General features: G+C 45.0%; 3 protein-coding genes and 1 non-coding gene across 5 annotated transcripts; 3 read left to right on the top strand and 1 right to left on the bottom strand.

Annotated features, from left to right (window-relative positions):
- Positions 1–2: 2 nt before the first annotated feature.
- On the top strand, positions 3–2,526 carry LOC9654289 (probable serine incorporator). Of its 2 annotated transcripts, XM_002983057.2 has the most exons (14): positions 3–214; positions 268–511; positions 569–642; positions 700–859; positions 915–939; positions 1,000–1,089; positions 1,142–1,313; positions 1,365–1,438; positions 1,496–1,565; positions 1,621–1,692; positions 1,756–1,892; positions 1,951–2,024; positions 2,082–2,138; positions 2,216–2,526. In XM_002983057.2, the coding sequence occupies exons 2-13, from the start codon at positions 343–345 to the stop codon at positions 2,129–2,131; spliced, it is 1,167 nt and encodes a 388-aa protein (XP_002983103.2). In that variant the 5' UTR covers positions 3–214; positions 268–342; the 3' UTR covers positions 2,132–2,138; positions 2,216–2,526. The 2 variants fall into 2 exon arrangements, with proteins under 2 accessions (XP_002983103.2, XP_024543926.1); XM_024688158.1 differs by having other exon boundaries at positions 6–214; positions 2,082–2,517.
- Positions 2,527–4,493: 1,967 nt separating this feature from the next.
- On the top strand, positions 4,494–4,577 carry TRNAL-CAA. The gene has a single exon. It is a non-coding gene; the product is annotated as a tRNA-Leu (tRNA).
- Positions 4,578–10,732: 6,155 nt separating this feature from the next.
- Positions 10,733–13,275, bottom strand: LOC9654287 (probable folate-biopterin transporter 7). Its single transcript, XM_024688161.1, has 2 exons — positions 12,079–13,275; positions 10,733–12,008 (listed from the first exon to the last, which is right to left on the bottom strand). Exons 1-2 carry the CDS (start codon positions 13,121–13,123, stop codon positions 10,780–10,782), a joined length of 2,274 nt encoding a protein of 757 aa, XP_024543929.1. The 5' UTR covers positions 13,124–13,275; the 3' UTR covers positions 10,733–10,779.
- A 125-nt stretch (positions 13,276–13,400) lies between these two features.
- On the top strand, positions 13,401–14,675 carry LOC9654286 (protein N-lysine methyltransferase METTL21A). Its single transcript, XM_002983054.2, has 5 exons — positions 13,401–13,643; positions 13,701–13,843; positions 13,899–14,083; positions 14,145–14,258; positions 14,320–14,675. Exons 1-5 carry the CDS (start codon positions 13,416–13,418, stop codon positions 14,529–14,531), a joined length of 882 nt encoding a protein of 293 aa, XP_002983100.1. The 5' UTR covers positions 13,401–13,415; the 3' UTR covers positions 14,532–14,675.
- Positions 14,676–19,287: the final 4,612 nt, after the last annotated feature.

Genomic DNA, 19,287 nt, shown 5'->3' with positions numbered 1-19,287 from the left:
CGTGGGCCTTTTGGGCCACATGGTTCATGCCCAGACTCCCTTGCGGCGCACGCCCAGTGAGGCAAAGGATGAAAGCTGGAGGCTTCCGTACTCTTACCTCACGCTCTCTTTGTGGAGGATCTTAGGGCATTCCCTTCTTCGCGAGGCGGCGCGCACGGATGATTTCGCGCTTGGATCGCTAGGCGCTCGTGTCGACCCCTTGCCGATCGCTCAGGTTTGTGTGAAATCTTGATCGTTTCTACGAATGCCGGGCCTGCATTGTCACAGGAGGCCGTGGGGCGTGGCGGATTTCGATATTTCGGCTTCGCGAGCTGGATGATCTGAGAACCTGGGAAGAAATCCATGGCGCGGGGATGTTTCGAGTCTGTGGCCGAGAGCTGCTTGGCCAAGTCGTGTATCGGCCCGAGCCGGATGAATGCCCGCTACATCTACGCCATAATCTTCTTGCTCACCACTGTGGTGGCCTGGATGATCCGGGACTACAGCCATGACGCATTGGCTTCTTTGCATTGTAAGTGTGTGTCCTCCGAGCTGACGATTGAACTAATACTTGTGATTTTCTTTCTAGATTTGAAAGGATGCCAAGGAGGACACGATTGTTTGGGCAGTGAGGGTGTTCTACGAGTGAGCCTGGGATGCTTCGTATCCTTTGAAAATTTTCTATCCTCGCTTTTATTCTGTTCCTTAACTTAGCATCAGGTGTTCTTCTTCACAATGTATTTGACGACTGTGGGAACTTCTAAACCCGACGACCCCCGTGACGCTTGGCACTCAGGCTGGTGGCCAATTAAGAGCCTCTTCTGGATCATCGTGATGGTGCTCCCATTTTTCATCCCATCCGCATTCATTCAAATGTATGGTAAGTGAATTTAATGTTCTTCTTCTAGAAGCGATGGATCAATTTTGCTTTGCAGGTGAAATGGCCAGGTTTGGAGCTGGGTAAGTGCATTGGAAAGCTTTTTCTTTTTCTTTTCACGCTGAAAACTGCTCGTTTCACAGAATTTTTCTCGTTATCCAGCTCCTCAGTGTCATCAATTTCATATACTGGTGGAACGAAGAGTGGCTCTCCGAGCATAACGTCCGACGCTGGTAATTTTCAAGCTGTGTACTGTTTTGGGACTTACACGATCTTTCTTTGCAGCCAAATACCGCTGGTCGTGATTGCTGTGGGCTCGTATATACTTTCATTCATAGGCATCATCTTGATGTATGTCTGGTTCTCTCCACGGGCGTCCTGCGGCGTCAATATCTTTTTCATCACATGGACTTTCGTTCTCATTTTAGTCGTGACGGCCATCTCCCTGCATTCGAAAGTACTGTGAAATTCTTTCAATGGCTTGTTTTTCTGATAAGTATATTTCCAGGTCAATGCGGGATTGCTGACATCAGGGTTGATTTCACTGTATCTAGTGTTTCTCTGCTGGTCAGCAATTATGAGGTATCATTTTTTTATTTTTTTCCTTTTTTTCTTATTTCTCTTTTTGTTTTTTCGTAGTGAACCTGCTTCTGAGCTTTGCAATACGCGATCACGACAAACTGGGAAGGCTGACTGGCTAACTGTTTTGGTACGTCCAGATATCTTCAGTTTTTCTCCTCTGATTATGTCTATTTCTTTTACAGAGCTTTCTGATAGCGTTCTTTGCAATCATCCTAGCTACATTCTCTACCGGAATAGATTCGAAATCTCTTGCGGTATCCACTTTTTTAACCTCTCGAGTTATTTTCACATTTTTTAAAATGTTTTCGTTTCTACAGCTACCACACAGTGAAGAGGAGACATCCGAGAATGATATCCCATACAGCTATGGTTTCTTTCATTTCGTCTTTGCGATGGGTGCGATGTACTTTGCGATGCTGTTCGTTGGCTGGAACCTTCACCAAACAATGCACAGGTAAGTAAGCTCTGCTCCTTCCTCTATAAGCTTCGTGTCCTTTGTGTGTGAATTCAAGGTGGAGCATAGACGTCGGGTGGGCAAGCGTTTGGGTGAAAGTCATAAACGAATGGCTCGCTGCGGCAGTATATAGTGAGCAACTACATTCTCTTATCAAATCGATTTTTACTGATCACCATCTTATTGCAGTTTGGACAATGGTATGTGTCTTTGTTCTGAAGGGCAGGGACTTCTCGTAAATTCCTTGTAAGTACCGTAATCATACATGCACAGGCTAGCACTTTTTAGCTTTCTTCTGGTTTTCACCACTCCCGCTTCGATAGTCACAGGAGCTTTACATGATGTACTTGAGTGTGGCGAGAAACTTGTGCTCGTCCTTGTTCTCTGCTGCATCACTTGAGGTAGACTCTCTTGTACACAAACTTGGGAGCTCCTTCACCGACGTAGAGATCGTTGGCTCAAATACGCCACCAAATCAAAGTTTCTCTTTTCCCCAAACTCCTCCAGTAGTTCCGCGGTGGTTCTATGTATTTCTTTACGAAATCTTTCGTTATGTTTCAAACTAATTATTATTTATCTTTAATTGCAAATACAAAGGATGGAGAGAATCCATCGAAAAGAGTAATTATTCTCCTCGCGTTGATCTAGCATGATCGTTTTTTATCCAAGTTGATATTTATGTTGATGTTGTTGTTATTGTTGTTCCCCGTCCTCTTTGGCCTGCGTGGAGGAGCTAGATGATTATGATCATCCATCTTTGGAGGAGGAGGAGGAGCTAGCTGATCATCATCATCATCATCCATCTTTGGAGGAGGAGGAGGAGCTAGCTGATCATGACCATCATCCATCTTTGGCGGAGGAGGAGCCCTATGATCATGGTCATGATCTTCCATCTTTGAAGGGGGAGGAGGTGCATGACCATCATCCATCTTTGGAGTTGGGGCTTCATCATCATCCATTTTGGAGGGAGGCAGAAGAGAATCAGAGGCCAGCTCCGCTGCTGTTGAAGAATCAGACAAGATCTCCCTTCTTGAAGAAGACAATGCAATCTGGAATGTGGCAAATACAAACACCAAAAACACCAAAGAAGAATTCATGGTGAAACTGTGCTGATTGCTCATTAATCAGTGCAGCCTTTGGCCCCTTTATATAAGGTCCAAGAATGTGCATGGCATCTGATTGTCACTCCCATATTGATTCGATTTTCTCATCAAATGCCATGTGTCTATTTTACAATTATTTATCTACAAATCAATGGCTGATTCTCTACAGTTTTCTAGAGAGAGATGCTTCCAGGTGAAAACAAGCTTGGCTTCTCGTTTTTAGTGGTGAATGATGATATATACCGGTGTCAAGACATTAACAGGTATGTCGATGTAAGCTAGTTCTCTATGTTCTTATACGTTTGGATTTGTACAGCTCACGGCTGGGATGTCAAGAGCGTGTATTGGCATCCACAAAAGTTTCTCCTCGTTTCTGGTAAGCCTTATAACTAATCTCATGATATCTTCGTGCGAAGGACGTGTGTAGTGTGTGAAATAGGAAGAGACCAAGTAATCAAGCTAAGTGAACAAAGTGAACTGAACGCCTCTTCCTTGTTTTTTTCCCCCTCTTTCTCAGCTGTTTGACATCCGAACCTAATCGAGGCTAATCGTTAAGAACGAAGTAACATGTATATTGGATGAGTTAGAGTGCTCTTACGTTTTGATTTTGGTGCAGCATTGGCGTGGCATCCTTTCCACGAGGAACTCTTCGTGAGCAGAAGCCATGACAGCAGCATTATACACTGGCTCGTTGGGTATGTTACCACCTGAGGAGACTCAATTCTGATTTCACATGGACGTTATTGTTTTAGGCACGAACAACCTCAACCAGAAGTCTCAAATGCTCACGACAGCAACATTCTGGATTTGCCATGGGGTTCCCATGGGCCACTTTGCAGGTGTTGTTGGATGTTCTATGACACACCTTTTTTCTTGTTCTTAGCGGTGGCTTTGTCGTCTGAGTAGCGGATGCAGTAACCACACCATGAAGTTCTGGTGTCGAAATTGTCCTGGTGATAACTCGCGACAAGTACAACGCACGTCTGCTGTCTTGGCCTCTAACGAGCAAATGGCACCACTGGGACGAGCATCTGGATCAGTTCAGATGGAGCTTGGGGAGCTCATTCCTGGGTGCTCGAGGTGTTGTTGACGCCAGCGTTGGCATGGCAATGCCAATGGTGTCGCTCGAATACCTGGTATTCCTTTGCGGCCCCTGCCATGGCAATGCACCTTCCGTTCTCTGAAGTACACTCCTGGAGCTACTGCTGTTCCTCCTGGCATGCCGGGCATCCCAGGGCCTCATTTCCAGCAGAGCTGCAAGACCACGAACACGAGCAGAACTTAAGATCGATGAGAGTGAAATATTAGGAGCCTTATGAAGGAGGGGCTTTATAATCATGACCATCATCCATTTCTTGAGGGAGAGAATCAGAGGCCAACTCCGCTGCTGTTGAAGAATCCCTTCTTGAAGAATACAATGCGATACACCATACGTAAATCAGTGGAGGTTCGGCCCTTCCAACTTTTATTCGTTTTTCTGAGAGATTTATTATCAAATGTCAGGATGGCCGAGTGGTCTAAGGCGGCAGACTCAAGTTCTGCTCCTCTCACGAGGGCGTGGGTTCAAATCCCACTTCTGACATTTTCATTATTTTAGGTTATAAAGACGAAAAGGCCCTAATCTGAGGTGGCAACCAATGGGTGGCACACACAACTGGCCCAGGAGGGAAGAGGGTTTGCTGTAATGCATGAGTCTAGGGTGATTCTATTGTAGCAGCAATGCTTTGGCCTTCAATCAGCTGTTGGCGCCATAAGCAGGGGTGAGAGTGTTTGGTGTACTCTCGGGGATCTGGAGTTCCAAATTTCTGGAACTTCAGGGAGAGTTTAGTAGCTTTGGTTGGATGTGAAGCAGATTTGAGTCACTGTTTGCCAGTTGAGAAAGAATCCAACAGGCAGGTTAGTGCTACTACTGCCAATGGAGTAAAAGTCAGTATATGTGAGAGCTTATCTATAGGAGGTTACCCCCTTTATTTGCTCAACTCTAGAAATTAAGGCTCTTACTTATAATACTAAAACTCTACCTCCAGCAGCCGTCCAATTTGAGCCCTCGGCTTTCATGCCAATGGGATGATGGCACATCTTTGACGGAGCAATGTGACAAGTGTCTACTCTAGGGTTCCGTCGCATGCTCAGGGCAGAGATCTTGCACGTCGGCACTGATGGATTACACTAGGCAGATGAATCAAATTTGTGATGTAAGATCTCCCTGATCTTGACACGATGAAAGCGGATTTGTAGATTTGCAGATTTGCTGTCTGCGAGGCGGTGGAGAGAAGCTACGGAGATGCGGGTGAGGGTTCCAAGCATGGTTCAATGATTTTGAGCTTCTAATTTGTCCCTAAGTGTCCCATCAGTACACTGGGGAACTCACCTGTGTCTATGTCTCCCGCTAAGTTACGGGTGGAGAAGCTATGCTTAAGAAAATATCCTCCAGTAAGAAATTCTTCTTGTTTCTTTCTGTAACCACAATTCTTTTCAAGGACCAATGGCATATATACTAACAAAATGGTTTTGGGCTCTGTTAGAGAATTGGAGCTGTGTGATTTTTGACACTTTAACTAGAGTTTCCAAGGTAACTTCAGCTTTAGAAGCAGGTGAATTGAAGGTATATTAGACTTTTCTTTTGCAAATGTTTCGTTAATTACAGTGCTGGATATAAGTGTGAGGGTTAGAACCAGTTACGAAAGGAAAATTGCTACACACACACATTTATAGTGAAACCTTTCATATCAAGCTGTGGAGAGAAGGCAATTTGAGAGAGAACCAAATTAGTCTCAAGAAAAATTTGCTCCAAGCCCAAAATTCAATGTTCTCAAGATTTTGAGTTCTTTATACTTTTCCATTATGGGATGAAGATTTGTTTTAAAATTCAAGGGTTGGAATCTATATACTCCAGCAGCCGTCCGATCTGAGGCCTGGGTTGTGCTTTGGCACTCACTACATCTAGGGAGAGCTCAATAGCTTTGGTTGGATGTGAAGCAGATTTGAGTCACTGAAGGTGAAAGTTTGCCAATTGAGAAAGAATCCAACAGACAAGCCTCTGCTCCTTTAGCTCCAATGTTCACCTTTTGATGATCTATTTTGATCAGCGTTGAAAACCTGTGTAGATGATTCCGATGAGGTGGTGAAACCATGGTTATCCACATTAAGGTGCTACTACTACCACTAAAGTAAAAGCCTGTGCGAGCTTTTGTGTGAGTTTGTGCTCTGAAGCTTTATCTATGGGAGGTTGCCCCCTTTGTTTGCTCAGTCTATTTGCTCCTCTTTTCTCTTGGCTCTCTAGAAATTATGGCTCCTACTTGAAAGCTTGTGCTTGCATTGCTCCTCTCATGCCAGCTTGTGCAACTGGAAACAGTTTTCTTTAGTTTCTTTCTCCAAAATTTTGATCGTTTATGGATTTGGGGATGTGGCAATCTGTCAGCAAACCACAATGCTTAATAGTTGGCCTTCAATGACACGAACAGCAGTAGCTGGTGCAGGTGTAATGAGTGGGGGCAAGAGTGTTCGCTGTAAGCTCCTAACAACAAGTTCCAAGCCACATATATTCTAAAATATGTTGGCTCCTTATTGCATTCCACCTGCAAACCATAGCATATAATCGATCACCAATCACCATTCACTGCTGGCGTATTCTTGGGCGCCACATAAGTGAAGGCATCCGCTGTAAGCTTATTTATATAAGCTTATTCTCTCAAATTGACAGGTTTCTGTGGTTTGGTAAGCAACTCCTTGAGCAAAGGCCATAGCACAAGACTGGGTGTTGAGGAGATCAGTTAGTGAATTTTTATTTTTTTATCTTTGCGTGTTCTTTGTACCTAGAGTAAATGAAGAATAGCATTCAACAATGGTTTGTGTGCTCGGATGTACTTATAAATTAAGTGGATCTTAATTCATCTCCTGGCCACAAGTGATCTTGACCCTGGATCACAGCAATCAAGGTTGCTTTTTCAGGATTTTCCAGGGAAATTGTGCCATGCAGCAAGTGATCTTAATTCCATTTTGCATGGATTGGATTTTTCTTTTTCAAGATCCAGCTGTAGGTGGGTCCATGTGTCCCGTGCTGCCCCATGGTGCACACGCATAAGCAACATGAGCGCTTAGGCTATTGGCACATCTTGGCTCTGCTACAACGCTGCTCAAGGTCTGAAGGTGAGAGTGCTCGGCATTGCTGGAGTGTTTTCTTGATTCCTATTTTCAAGAGGGGACTATTCTTGTTTTAAATCTTAGGCTAATGAAATGTGGCAGCTGATGTCATCATTCAAATATGGTTCTATAGGCACAGTTTGATGGAATTCAGACTCTTTCGGAGACATAAGGGTTTACAGGGAAGAAGATGGAATTCTCTTTGTAATAGGTTGTTAAATAAGTCCTTTAACAAGCCAAGCGGCATGGCTTTCATGTAATGGCAGAATTCTGACTTGGGTGACAGTGAGGCCTCCAGGTAATTGTATAAATCAATATTTGTAAACTTTGAATACATTGATTTCCACTGTTCCAACCTAATCTCGCAGCTAGTTAAGTAGCCTGACCGAACAAGATCAAGAAGCAAGAGCTTTTTGTTTTTCATTAGTCCAATCGGGAGATTACCATGCCTATATTGGTTGGGACTGGAAACTGGTGTAGGCCTCCACGTGGTTTAAATTGCTGAGGTAGCATGGCTGGAGGAAGATACCAGTTGTGGATGTAAAATGGTGAGCTTTTGTTTGAGCTTACATTCTTAGACAAACTTTGAATCTTCCCACAATTTTTGTTAATGTGTAGAGTTGGACTCTGCATCTAGCCAGCATTGCTGGGCAATTTCTAGTCAAGAAAATTGATTTGCTGTTGACTGTAAGTTTAAGCCCTTCAATAATGTAAACTAAATTTTGTCAGTGAGCGAGTTTGAAGAATTTCTGAAATCAAGGTACCCTTCCGATCCATGGCAAGAAGCTGAAAGAGCTTGGATTCACAAAGCAGGACGAACTACTGCAAGGCGCATATCGCAATATGTCATGCCTTTGCTCGACATGGATAAGGACCATGGCAACGACTTTCAGTTCTTTGTTCCTCATTCTTTCTTAGTCATTTCTATGCAATGATTGAAGAGTTCACCGTGGAAATGAATCTTGAGTGCGAGGAGCGACCCGTCACTCTGAAACCAGGGAATGAGATCTCGGAACTGTCTGACGGATTCAGTCCTATATTTTCGAGTTAATCGTGGAGCATGATGCAAATCTGGTGGGTGTTTTGATTCTTTGACATAGTTTCTTGTGTTCTCATTCATGAAGGCTTCAGCGACGTTCAGCAACGAGATGCACTTAGTCAGGGAGATTGTCAGTTCTTTCAGGCATAGTTTCTCTGCATTCATTCACCAACAAGATTTAACTACTGACTACAACATTGTTTGACTTCCAAACTGAGGCATCTCAGATTGCTCGGGAGGCTCTTTTGTGTGCAAGTGGTACTACTCGGATTTTGGAGCGGCCGTGCTACACTGAGCTCCGTAAGAAGCTCGTGGCGATGGGGAAAGGTGCAAGTCGGTTTTGCTGTGGGGGGTGCCTGGGATTGGCAACAGCACGCCTTTCTCATTACAACTCTACTAAGGACAGGAAGGTGGTGGCTTTTCAGAGCAAGAGTGGTCATCTCTTTGAACCGCAGCACGCTGAGAAGATGTCATGTATCGACAGATGGTTCGCTCTTGGCAGCAGCAAGTTCTATTGATATCCAGCCCAAAGTTGATAGACTTTCAGGAGTTTTATAAGGATGCCCGCACTCCACAGGTGTTTCTACCGGTTTGGTCTGCTGCCGAGATTGCTCTAGCTTGGCAGGAAGTATTTGATCCTATTCAATTCATGGGTGAGTGCCAGAATGAAGCTGGATGAAGCAAAAATGAGTTTGACCACTCAATGTGGTGAAGGAGAAATGGGGGGCACTTTGATCTGGATTCCCTGGTCGCTAGCTTGAATTCTGTTCAGACAGTAGAAGCAGCAGGAAAGCAGATTACGGACAGTGACCACTCTCACAGCATGGTGCACCACTGAGTGAGCATGTTATACCTCGTTGAGGCAGCGGCAAAGACGCTCAAAGCTTCTAGGGTGTTCTTGAGCTTCAAGGAGAGCCATGGAGTGAATGCATACAAGGGCCACATCTTCTGGCACGAGTTCAAGTCTCAGACCTGTGGAGAACGCTTTCTCCAGGTTTCAACGGGGGTCGGAGTTTCAACTTTGGAGAGGTGGTCATAGAAGGTCGGACTATCAAATTTGGGGAGGTGGTCGAAGTCGAAAAGCTGGACGACTTGCAACATCCAATTCCAGTGAACCGGACCATCTGGCTTGAATCACCAGTTGAAGAAACTGTGAACACTTTCATAATACGGAAGTTGCCGGGTTGGAACTGATGAACACCACTCCATAGAAAAAGCTAGCAACTAGCAAACAAGCTTCACCTCTTTTCTCTTCTGGGCACGCTCGTTGCTCTTGAAGGTAAATCCGTTCGCGGTACCAGTACCACTGCCATTCGGTCTGGTGCTTTTCTCCTTGAAGACCATTTTATGGCTGTTGCAAGCGAGCTTGTTGAAAGTGATGGAGTGGACTGGCATTCCTCCTCAGGACAGAGATTTATCCGGAAGAAAATTATCAGAACTGGAGGAAATCGAATTGGCAAGCTGTGAATGTAAACGTACTATTGTTAACGTTGTTATTTATGAACAGTTAAACTAGATGAGCTTTTGTGTTCAAGAGGTGTTTGAGTACCAAGTAAATTCTTAGCTCCAAGATTTCAACCCTCTCGGCTATTTTTTTTCATCTTGATGAGCAAAGCGCACTTTAAAATTATGATTTATGTTATTATGTTGTTGTTAGAAGTTATAATCATCTTGAAGATAATTTACTGGTCGCAAACCTTGATGTTTGCGGTGACCTGATAGTTCATGCCACCTAGTGAAACCTCAGTCACTGTTCCAATCGCTCCAACATAAATGCCAGTGCCGCCAACAATCGCATATGTGGTGGAAGAACCAGGTGCAGAAGCTCCAGCATCACCCATGAACTCCACCCGGTTGTTCCCACACTTGAGCTGGGAAACCTGGAAATCCAGAGCTCCAGTGTCGGCAATCACACCTTGGTAGATGCATCCCGAGTTTCCACTAAGAGGAGCAGCAAATGTTTGGACGGACCCATCACGATCCATGGCACCATCGGTTGGAACAACTTGGAACTCGTTTTGGCCAAGAACAAACTGGGCGGAACCTTGGATGGTGTAGCTCTTGCACTGGAATAGAAGATTTAGAATCTATTACAATTTAGACTTTACTTACCAAGTTTGCAGATGCATAAGAAGCAAAGAGAGCAACAATGAGGGCCAAAACAAGCGCAACTTGGGATGCCATTACAACTGAAAAAGCAACCTTTGAACTTCTGAGATGGTAAATAGATAGGTGGTCTATATATTAGTGTAGAAGAAAATAAAATCTTTACATTGGTGAAGCTAACTTTACCAAGTTGATTGACATGAAGAAATTTTTCATTGCCAATCATATACATTGTATGCTTTGGTCAAACTAACAATGTCTGAAGATATTCTGTTAGCATATTCTGTTAAGTTTTATTATTTAAACCCTAGGTCCGACATTACTACGAGTATCGTGGAATTTCTGAGATCAGGTTTTCGGGAAGAAGCTGGATTCATGAACTATGCAAACTTCGCTATACTATTCGCATATCGCAATATGTCCGGCCTTTGCTCCGATTGGACTTCCTCGACATGGATAAAGACCCGGTGATTATATTACAACAATGCAAAATTTCTCACATAACCTTCTCTACTTTAGCAGCACCTTTCTCTTGTTCTTCTTCTTCCTCGTCTTCCATCTCTCCACCCGGCAGCAAACTTAATCCCAGCAGTGGCACCAGCGCCGCCAGCGCTTGCACCACAATCCCAACCCCCAGCTGGGTGAAATCGCTGGCACTGATCGCCAGGAACGATGCCAGGGCCACCCCAAGATAGCCGCTCACGATGCACGACAGGCACTGGCACGACATGAAGAAGGCCAGCAGCGATCCCTCGCACCCCGCCGGGCAAAGCTTTGCGAAAAAAACCATGAATGGTAGTATCTTGAACTGGCCGATGGCTTCCACGAACGCCGAGGCCCCAAGAATGTAGAAATGGTCCGGGATGCCAAGCTGGAGATTGATCCGGTTGACGAGCCCGATGTCCGCTAGCATGCACACCGAGAGGAGGATTTGGACGCAGCCGACCAGCCTTCGCAATGGAACCGGCTTCAAGTATCTCTCGTAGAGCATGCTTCCGGCGAGGAGCCCCGCCTGGCCCAGCATCTTGGCCACGCCGAGGTAGACCGGGTTGATCTTGAGCGCCTGTGACTGATAGTAGAAGATGGTCCCCGAGAGCGTCGGGATGACTGCGTAGGATCCCATGAACCAAAGCAGCGGCAGGAGGATCTCGGGCGACTTGATGAGGCCGAAGAGTTTTGATACCTGCCTGGGGATGTCGATGGCCTTTGGCTCGCGGCTCTCGGTTATCTTGTCCTCGTCCTGGCTCTTGAGCAGCTCTTTGTTGCTCCTGTAAGCTTTAACTTGCATCTCCCGGGCCTTTGCTCCCTTCATGAGATTCCCGAGCTTTGGTCCTCCTGGGAAGGCGACCATCTTGCCTTTGCCGGCGTCTCTCTTCCGCTGCCCGAAGGATTGCTCGCTAACCATGAAGGCGATGGCGAGATGGCACACGAGGAACATGACGAAGATCGTGAACATGCTCTCGAAGTTCATGCCGCTGAGAGCAAGGCCGGACAAGAGGTTCCCCAGGAGACCACCCGCTGCTGAAGCTAGCCACGCGAAAGACTGGAGCTGTCCACCAGTGCAGCCTTTCTTCTTCCCAGCTTCGGCAACGAGAGCGTCGTTGGCTACATCCGCTACCGCAGCACCGAAGTTGCCAAACGTTAAAAACGCTGTGAGCATTCCGGCAGACCTTCTAGCCCCTGGCACTGCTATGATTGTTCCCCATGACATCACTTGACATATTCCTGCAAAACAAGATCGTAAGAAATCTATCCGAAAGCAAAATATATCAAAGCTAGCAAGATAGCAACATACCTGCAATTATAATGTAAGGCACACGATGAGCACCGTGAATGTAGACCGAGTCAGAGATAATGCCGTAGATTGGCTTGGCGAGATACGGGAGGTTGACGGTATTTTGTAGAAACTGGAGAGTTAGCGGGTCGAGCTGGAGTCCGTCCTTGAAGTAATAGTTCATCCCCAGCCAAGGGAAGCATCGAAATCCTTGCACCCAGTAACCCATGCCGACGAGCACGAGTAACGAAACTCCGTAAGTTTCACCCATGGCATCCCACCAGTCCGGAGCTTTCATGCCGGACTTGAAACGAGAGACGTAGCAGTCGAGCTCGCTGGACAGAGACTCGATGGCCACTAGAAGTGACCATGTCGGTGGAGCTGGAAGTAAGAGCTGCTGCGACGGCGGACACCAGACGTACGAGGAAGCACTGGACATGACGGGCAAGTAACCGGCAATCTTCTTCTCGGCTGGAACAGGCTCCGCGGCTGCACCGTAGGACCTCCTCCTCTGTCTAGCTTTGATGCTCTGACGCTTCTTCCACAGCACCATTCGGCCAAGGGATGAATCCAACGAAAGCTCCAGAAGCTCGGAAGAGTTTTCGAGAGCTCCCATGGTCATGGCGAGTGGAAAGACGTGCCGGAGAACCACTTTGAACCACATGTAGCTGGAGACCACCTCGGACGTAATCCACGAACCAGCCTCGAGTCCCAGTGGAACCGAGAGGAGTGCCACTGGAAGCGAGATTGGCTCGTCACTATCCAGAAGCTTTCCTTTCTTATTCGCCGTACGCTGGGTCGTCCTCCCTTGGAATCGACATCGAAACATCGATTCCATCCTCCCATTTCTTCCTCCTGTCCAGCTCCCTCCATTCACCCACTTCCTAGCCCCAAGAACACAATCCTTCTCTAGAAATCTCCACCGCTGTGAGATATTTCGCCTCCAATGCGCCCGATTTTGGACGACTACCCGGCGATTCCACACCGCCGCCTCTATCCGGCTGCCAGCAGCAGCCGATGGCGGCATGGAATTCATTGCCGAGAGCGGCGCAGCGCATCCTTGCATCTAATCTACACAAACCGGGACAAAGATCGAGGAATCCTCGGTCGCATTCTTCGCGGTGGACGAGTCTTCGTCTTCCTCGTGGCGCCGCCCACGCGGCGCGAGCCCTAGGACGAGTGGCAAACCCTAACAAGAAAAAGGAAGAGAATAGAAGAAAAAAAACCAAGGGATTGCCACCATAGCTCTTTCTCTCTCCCCTTCTTTCTTACAGCATATCGACACCGCGAGCGACAAAAAGGGCATATTTCTTTAGGCGAATATGCGTTGCCCGCCAAAATGCCCTTAGGGTTTTAGGATGGAGCGCGATGGCGATGGCGATGGCCAGGAAGAGGTTTGCTTCGAGAATCTGGATCGAGTGCCCCTCTTCGCCGTGAGGAATGCGCCGGAGGAGACGCTCTTGCTGTGGTGCTTCCAGCAGCCGACCGCTGCACGGCACAATGCGTTTGTCCAGCAAGAATCGCTCCGCTTCACGATCTCTGCCGCTGGCTATGATATTCTGATCCATCAGGCACCGTCTTCGATGGTAAGCTGGAGATCTGTGAGTAATTTGGGAGCTAAGAAGATTTCTTTGTAATCGTAGCAAAAACCAGGTGTGACAGGCGCGGTGGTGTGGGATTCGGCCGTGATCCTCACGAAATTTCTAGAGCACGCTGTGGATAGCGGGACGCTCGAGCTCCAAGGGAAGAAATGCGTGGAGCTCGGAGCTGGATGCGGCCTTGCCGGGTAACTTTAGATTTGTTCTTGGGTGAATTTCATCTCATGGTTTTATGTATATCAGATGTGTTGCAGCGCTTCTCGGTGCCAGAGTCATTCTCACGGACTTGCCGGATCGCTTAAGACTTCTCCAGAAAAATGTGGACGAGAACGTGAGCTGCTTTGCTGCTAGAGGCTCCGCTTGTGTGAGAGAGCTTTCGTGGGGAGATGAAATAGACAACGAGGTCATCGATCCATCTCCAGATTATGGTGATTCTTCAGATTCCTTTTGCTTTCTCTTTTTGTTGGAAATCTCTCCTTCTTTTGCCAGTGATTGCGTCGGATGTGATTTACAACGAGAAAGCTGTCCAAGATCTTCTCGACACTCTGGAAAAGCTCTGCGACAGCAAAACGCTGGTGATTATCGCTGGTGAACTCCGAAATGGTACATGAGATCTTTTCTAGTTTTTGGTTTTTCTAGTTTACCTTTCCTTCTTTGTGCGTAGATGCTGTGCTTGAGTATTTTTTAGAACGCGCTCTCCATCGTTTCTCGATCGGGCGACTTGCGACGAACTTTTGGCACCCGTCCTACAAGAGTCAACGGGTGGTACTATATGCGTTGACTAGAATCAGTAAAAAGTTCGATGGGGATATTCGTCCTCTGGGGATTTATGGCTGTGATCATACCGAGAGCTGCAATTACGTGCAAGAAATTTAGCTTTGCAAGGAAGTTGCCGGTCTGGCGACATTGTCTCCAAAGTACTACAGCTGCCTCTTCCACAAAAGTATTTCATTTCTTAGAATACTTGGTAGTGGAGGAGATTCAATCTCTATAAGTAAGCAGCTTACCTTTTTATTTTTTATTTTTTAATTTTTTTAATTTTCTCTTGATGCTACATGCATTATGCGGGAACTCCATGAAAACGTGCTTCTTGGTGATCCTGGAATGGAAGTTATGAATCATAACAAGCAAAATCATCTTCTTGAGGCTGTTTGTATTATTTAACTGACCAGTAGTGTACATGAGGGAGGAAGGGCGAGAGATGTGTTCTATTCTACTTAGTCAAAGTGCAGCCCCAATGGTCTGACACATGATGAGCAAGAATGGAGGTCTGTGTACAATCTTCCTTGCAATTGTGCACCAATTGAAGGTGAGAGACTTTCTTACCCGCCCGCTCCCATTTTCTGCTACAGGGTTGTTGCTTCAGCCCACATCCAAGCTATTCCTGTCAAATCCATGGATGGACCTTGGGAAAGAAGTCAAGATTCAGAGTTTGCTACATTAACTAGTAGAGCACAAGTCAGGATCAAAGCCTTTGACATCCCTGCAGCCTCTGCTCCCAATAGGATTTCTAGCCCCCAGTCCTGCTCCATCATTTTGTGCTACCGAGCTCGATCAAATCTTCTTCTTCCTTGTTGATGATTTTTGCAATTTTGACGCTCTGCTAGTTGATGATTTTGAAAATTTTAACAATTTCAGATAAGTAAGAAGCTATGGATTCAATCAAGCTTGGTAGCATAAGTGATGGGGTGGGACTGTGGGGGCTGGCAATCCTGTCAAGAATGGAGGGTTGGGGATGTCAAATGCTTTGACCTCAACTGCTGCTCCAGAAACAGCACTTAATATACTTTATGTTGTTGCAAATTTAGCTAGTAATTCTAGTTAGTATTTTCTTTAATTTTTTTTACTTAGCTTATGAGTTCAAAGGTTTTTCTTTCTCTCCATTCTTTCTAAAAATAAGTTCTTTTACAGGTTTTGGATTAAATGTGTTATTTGACTTCCACTCAAATCATGATTTTTCAACTAAAAAATAATCTATAATTTTAAAAATAAATTGCTGTGTAACAACACTTGGCTTACTTTTAAAAACAATTTTTTTATCATAATATATAATTTGTTATGATCTGTCCAATATGTTGGTGCTATTCCTACTTTTGTATATATTATATCTATGTATTCTTCTTTCTCCATTATTTTTTTGCTTCTTCATTTTGATAGTCAATATTAAAATATCCTATCATTTTTATTGGTCTTAGTGCATATATGATTATGAGATAAGATTTTGATATACTATTAATGTGGATTTTTGGAGATAAATAGAGATAAAATAGCCTACAACATTAATGAAGATGCATTATAACATCCTTGGATCTAAAATTAGGACATCTTAGTGGATAAATAAGGATAAAATAGTCTACAATTTCATCTAAAACTGAAATATCTAAATGGCAAAACTAAGGTAAAAAGATATCTCATCCAATCAACTTCCATTGAGGCTCACTTCTTCAACTTCTTCCAACTCTAGCAATACAATAGCCCAATTGGTTATCTTTACACTGGCAAACCACAATCACCTTGTGTCTATATTAGAAAAGATCCATCCTAACCTTTTGGTAGGAGTAGTTTTGGAAATTTTATGGTAGTGGGAAGTTGTTCCAACTTGGAATCAGTGGGTTCCTTTGGAATATTTTTCATATATGCCATATGGTGGATGGTTAAATCATATAATTACAACCATTGGGAGGGCACTTGTATTCAAATCATATTAACAATAAAAATAAAGAGTTCTTCACAATGTCTTAGAGTGAGTGAAACTTGGTGTTTTACTTCTAAAGACTTGTTTCCTAGTTGTTATTTTTGGTGCACTACCTAAATCATGTTGCCTACCCAAGCCTATAGAGTTCAAGCAAGGAGAGTTGAACCAAGTAGTGTCATCACACTGTCAGGACTAAAGAACAGCATGATCACAATTGTAAGTGCTTCACAGGATGAGACAAAGACAAAAAAGATAAAAGAACACATAGCATATAATTTTCTACCACTGTTATTGCAGCTATTTTCCTATTCTTCTTTGGGATATAATCCAATTCCAAATTTGCCACTTGCTCTAGACTTACAAACAAAAATTGCAAAGCTTCAAGCCATAATGTTACACCTAAATGAATTTTCTTTGGCTGCCTTTTTCCCCACCTCCAACCTAGCAAGTGTTCTTTTAGGATGGCTACCTTAGGAATTTACTACCTCCTTCAGTCTTGCATGGCCTTTAGCACTCTGTATTAACCAAAACCCTAGGCTCAGAGGACTTCGACCTTGAACCCAAGGCTGCATCGGAGCCATAGATTGGATCATGCATGCATATACCACTCATTAGCATATGTTGGTAGTTAAAACTGCCAGCCTTTCAAATGGGGGATTCTGAATTATGGATCCCTATCTCCATTCATCATTATAAATGAATCAATACACAGCATTCATTCATTTATCTTTCTTTCTCAGCCCCTGGAGATCAAGCCTTTTTCCCTTTTGTTTTCTCACTAGCAATTGATATTCAGCGAAGAGGAGTATCCACACCTCTTCATTGGCGACCACGGCCTCTGAATTCCCCTTCAAGTTTACAAATTCTTCAATTCTTTTTCCATTCTCTATGCACTAATAGCAAGAAAGATCACGAAATCTACCCACCTCACGACAATTCACCCAAATTCAACAAGCAAATGCCATGACCAGAATCAACAAAACTTCCGCTCCTTCAACAAAATTCCAAATGGAAGATTTTGGCTGTTCAACCCCAACAGATAAATTAATTTCAGCACCACATCTAGGCCGTTCATCCAGCATCAAACCAAAAAGCTCATCTCCAACCACCTCAAAGAATCTGGCCCAACTACGTCACCTACATCCAATGAAGCAGATTAAGCCTCCAGCAACTTCAAATCCCACCAAGAACACAGCAAACCCTAGCGAACAACACTAGGATCACAGAGCAAGAGCAAGAGAAGCAACCATGCCTCAACGATAGAGTCAGGTACATTGTGATTACGATGAGATCAGGAAGGAGTACGAGGATAAACTCTGCGACCCAAGCTACTGCACCTGCAAGTTGTTTGAAGCCCTCAATCAACGCATGCACCGCGAGTAAGCAAACCACTTCCCAACACCAGCCGACATCGCACGGCATCTTCTCAAGCAAGACTCCTTCATATATACCTAGGGAGTGATCAAGAAGGAGTTCTATGAGCCCTTAAACCGCCGGCTTGATACTCAGCTCGAGGAGATGAAGCAGATTTGCACCAACCTTTGGGACATTAGGAAGATCGTCTCCAAGTAGCCATCAACCCCATCAGCAGCTCATGAATTCACCTACAAATTCAAGTACAAAGAGCTCAACACCTGCTATTGGAAGCTTGAGGATGATCATACTGCCCTCCTGGCCGAGGTAGCCGAGCTCCAGGAAGATGGGACAGATCCACCAGACAGTGTCCCCAACCACGAGCTTACACTTCTATAGTAGAAGTGTCGCCTCTATTGACTTGAGCAATAGCAACAACAAGCAATGGAAATTGACTACATTCACACCGAGGATAGTGTCTAGTTCTGTCAGGGGAGCAAAGTGTATCAACCAAAATCCCAAGCTCAGGGGACTCTAACTTTGAACCTAGGGCTACATCAGAGCCATAGATTGGATCATGCACAACATATACCATTCATTAGCATATGCTGGCAGTTAGAACTGCCAACCTTTCAAAGGGGGGAATCCAATTTGTGGATCCCCATCTCCATTCATCATTTTCTTATTAATACACAACATCTTTCTATCTCAGCCCCTGGAGATCAGCCCTTTTCCCTTTTGTTTTCTCACTAGCAATAGATATCTAGCGAAGAAGAGTATCCACACCTCTTCACACTCCACCCTTCATCTTGAAACAGCTGCCAAACTCCACACATTCTTGCAACTAGTTGAGTACCAACTTATCTGCGGCATCTATAACACACAAGGCCTCCACGCCCAAGACAATTGCCCTCACCATCTTCATTGCAATCTAGGCAGCCAAAGTGATCCTCCATGATGTTCCCTTACTCCAAGAAATGTGATTGACACATCCAGCCCTGGTTGTGGCCATATGGCTCAAAGTGCACAAGCCTTAGTGCCCACTACATCTCTCAGACTACTCAAGTGATAGGTCTGGTGCTTAGCATCACTACCACAGCCTGCCCTTTTTGCCTAGGAATTCTAGTGCTATATTGCTGCCCTTGTCCTTGCTTCAAGCACTTACCCTGATGCAACCGAGATCTAGTTTGAAGCACTTCCCTCCCTACCATCACAATCCCCAGCCTCAACGCCACTACTCCCTACATCAATGGTAACCACTCAAGCCATTCTAGTCACCTATGTTTCCCCCTATTCCTCCCTATGTATTCTTTAGTGCCAAGTTCCTCTTGCTTTGCTGCTCACATTCATGGCCACTTTTATGAGCCTTAAATCAGCTGTTTCAAATTAGGAGCCATTGATTAATAACCCTTGCTTGTGATTTGAGGCATTGCCCTCATAGCCTGTGTGATCACTTCAGAGTGGGATGATTTGTCTTTACCCTTCCACAATGCAACTTTGGACAGCAAGCCATTTTCTAGCGTGTTTAAGTTGATTGCACAAAAGGAAGATTTAGAAGCAGTGAGGAAAGCTTCAATTGAAGAT

Source organism: Selaginella moellendorffii, unplaced genomic scaffold, assembly GCF_000143415.4.
Source record: "Selaginella moellendorffii unplaced genomic scaffold, v1.0 SELMOscaffold_56, whole genome shotgun sequence".
NCBI classification, from domain to species: Eukaryota; Viridiplantae; Streptophyta; class Lycopodiopsida; order Selaginellales; family Selaginellaceae; genus Selaginella; species Selaginella moellendorffii.
This window is presented reverse-complemented; position numbering and strand designations above follow the sequence as displayed.

Excerpts from the sequence above, each read along its gene's own strand:
- LOC9654289 (XM_002983057.2), top strand. The coding sequence starts at position 343 with ATGGCGCGGGGATGTTTCGAGTCTGTGGCCGAGAGCTGCTTGGCCAAG. Across the intron at positions 1,893-1,950 it reads CTTCACCAAACAATGCACAG|GTGGAGCATAGACGTCGGGT; the intron begins GTAAGTAAGCTC and ends TGTGAATTCAAG. Across the intron at positions 2,025-2,081 it reads GCTCGCTGCGGCAGTATATA|TTTGGACAATGGTATGTGTC; the intron begins GTGAGCAACTAC and ends ATCTTATTGCAG.
- LOC9654286 (XM_002983054.2), top strand. The coding sequence starts at position 13,416 with ATGGAGCGCGATGGCGATGGCGATGGCCAGGAAGAGGTTTGCTTCGAG. Across the intron at positions 13,644-13,700 it reads ATCAGGCACCGTCTTCGATG|CAAAAACCAGGTGTGACAGG; the intron begins GTAAGCTGGAGA and ends TTGTAATCGTAG. Across the intron at positions 13,844-13,898 it reads GCTGGATGCGGCCTTGCCGG|ATGTGTTGCAGCGCTTCTCG; the intron begins GTAACTTTAGAT and ends TATGTATATCAG.
- LOC9654287 (XM_024688161.1), bottom strand. The coding sequence starts at position 13,123 with ATGCAAGGATGCGCTGCGCCGCTCTCGGCAATGAATTCCATGCCGCCA. Across the intron at positions 12,009-12,078 it reads GCCTTACATTATAATTGCAG|GAATATGTCAAGTGATGTCA; the intron begins GTATGTTGCTAT and ends CTTGTTTTGCAG.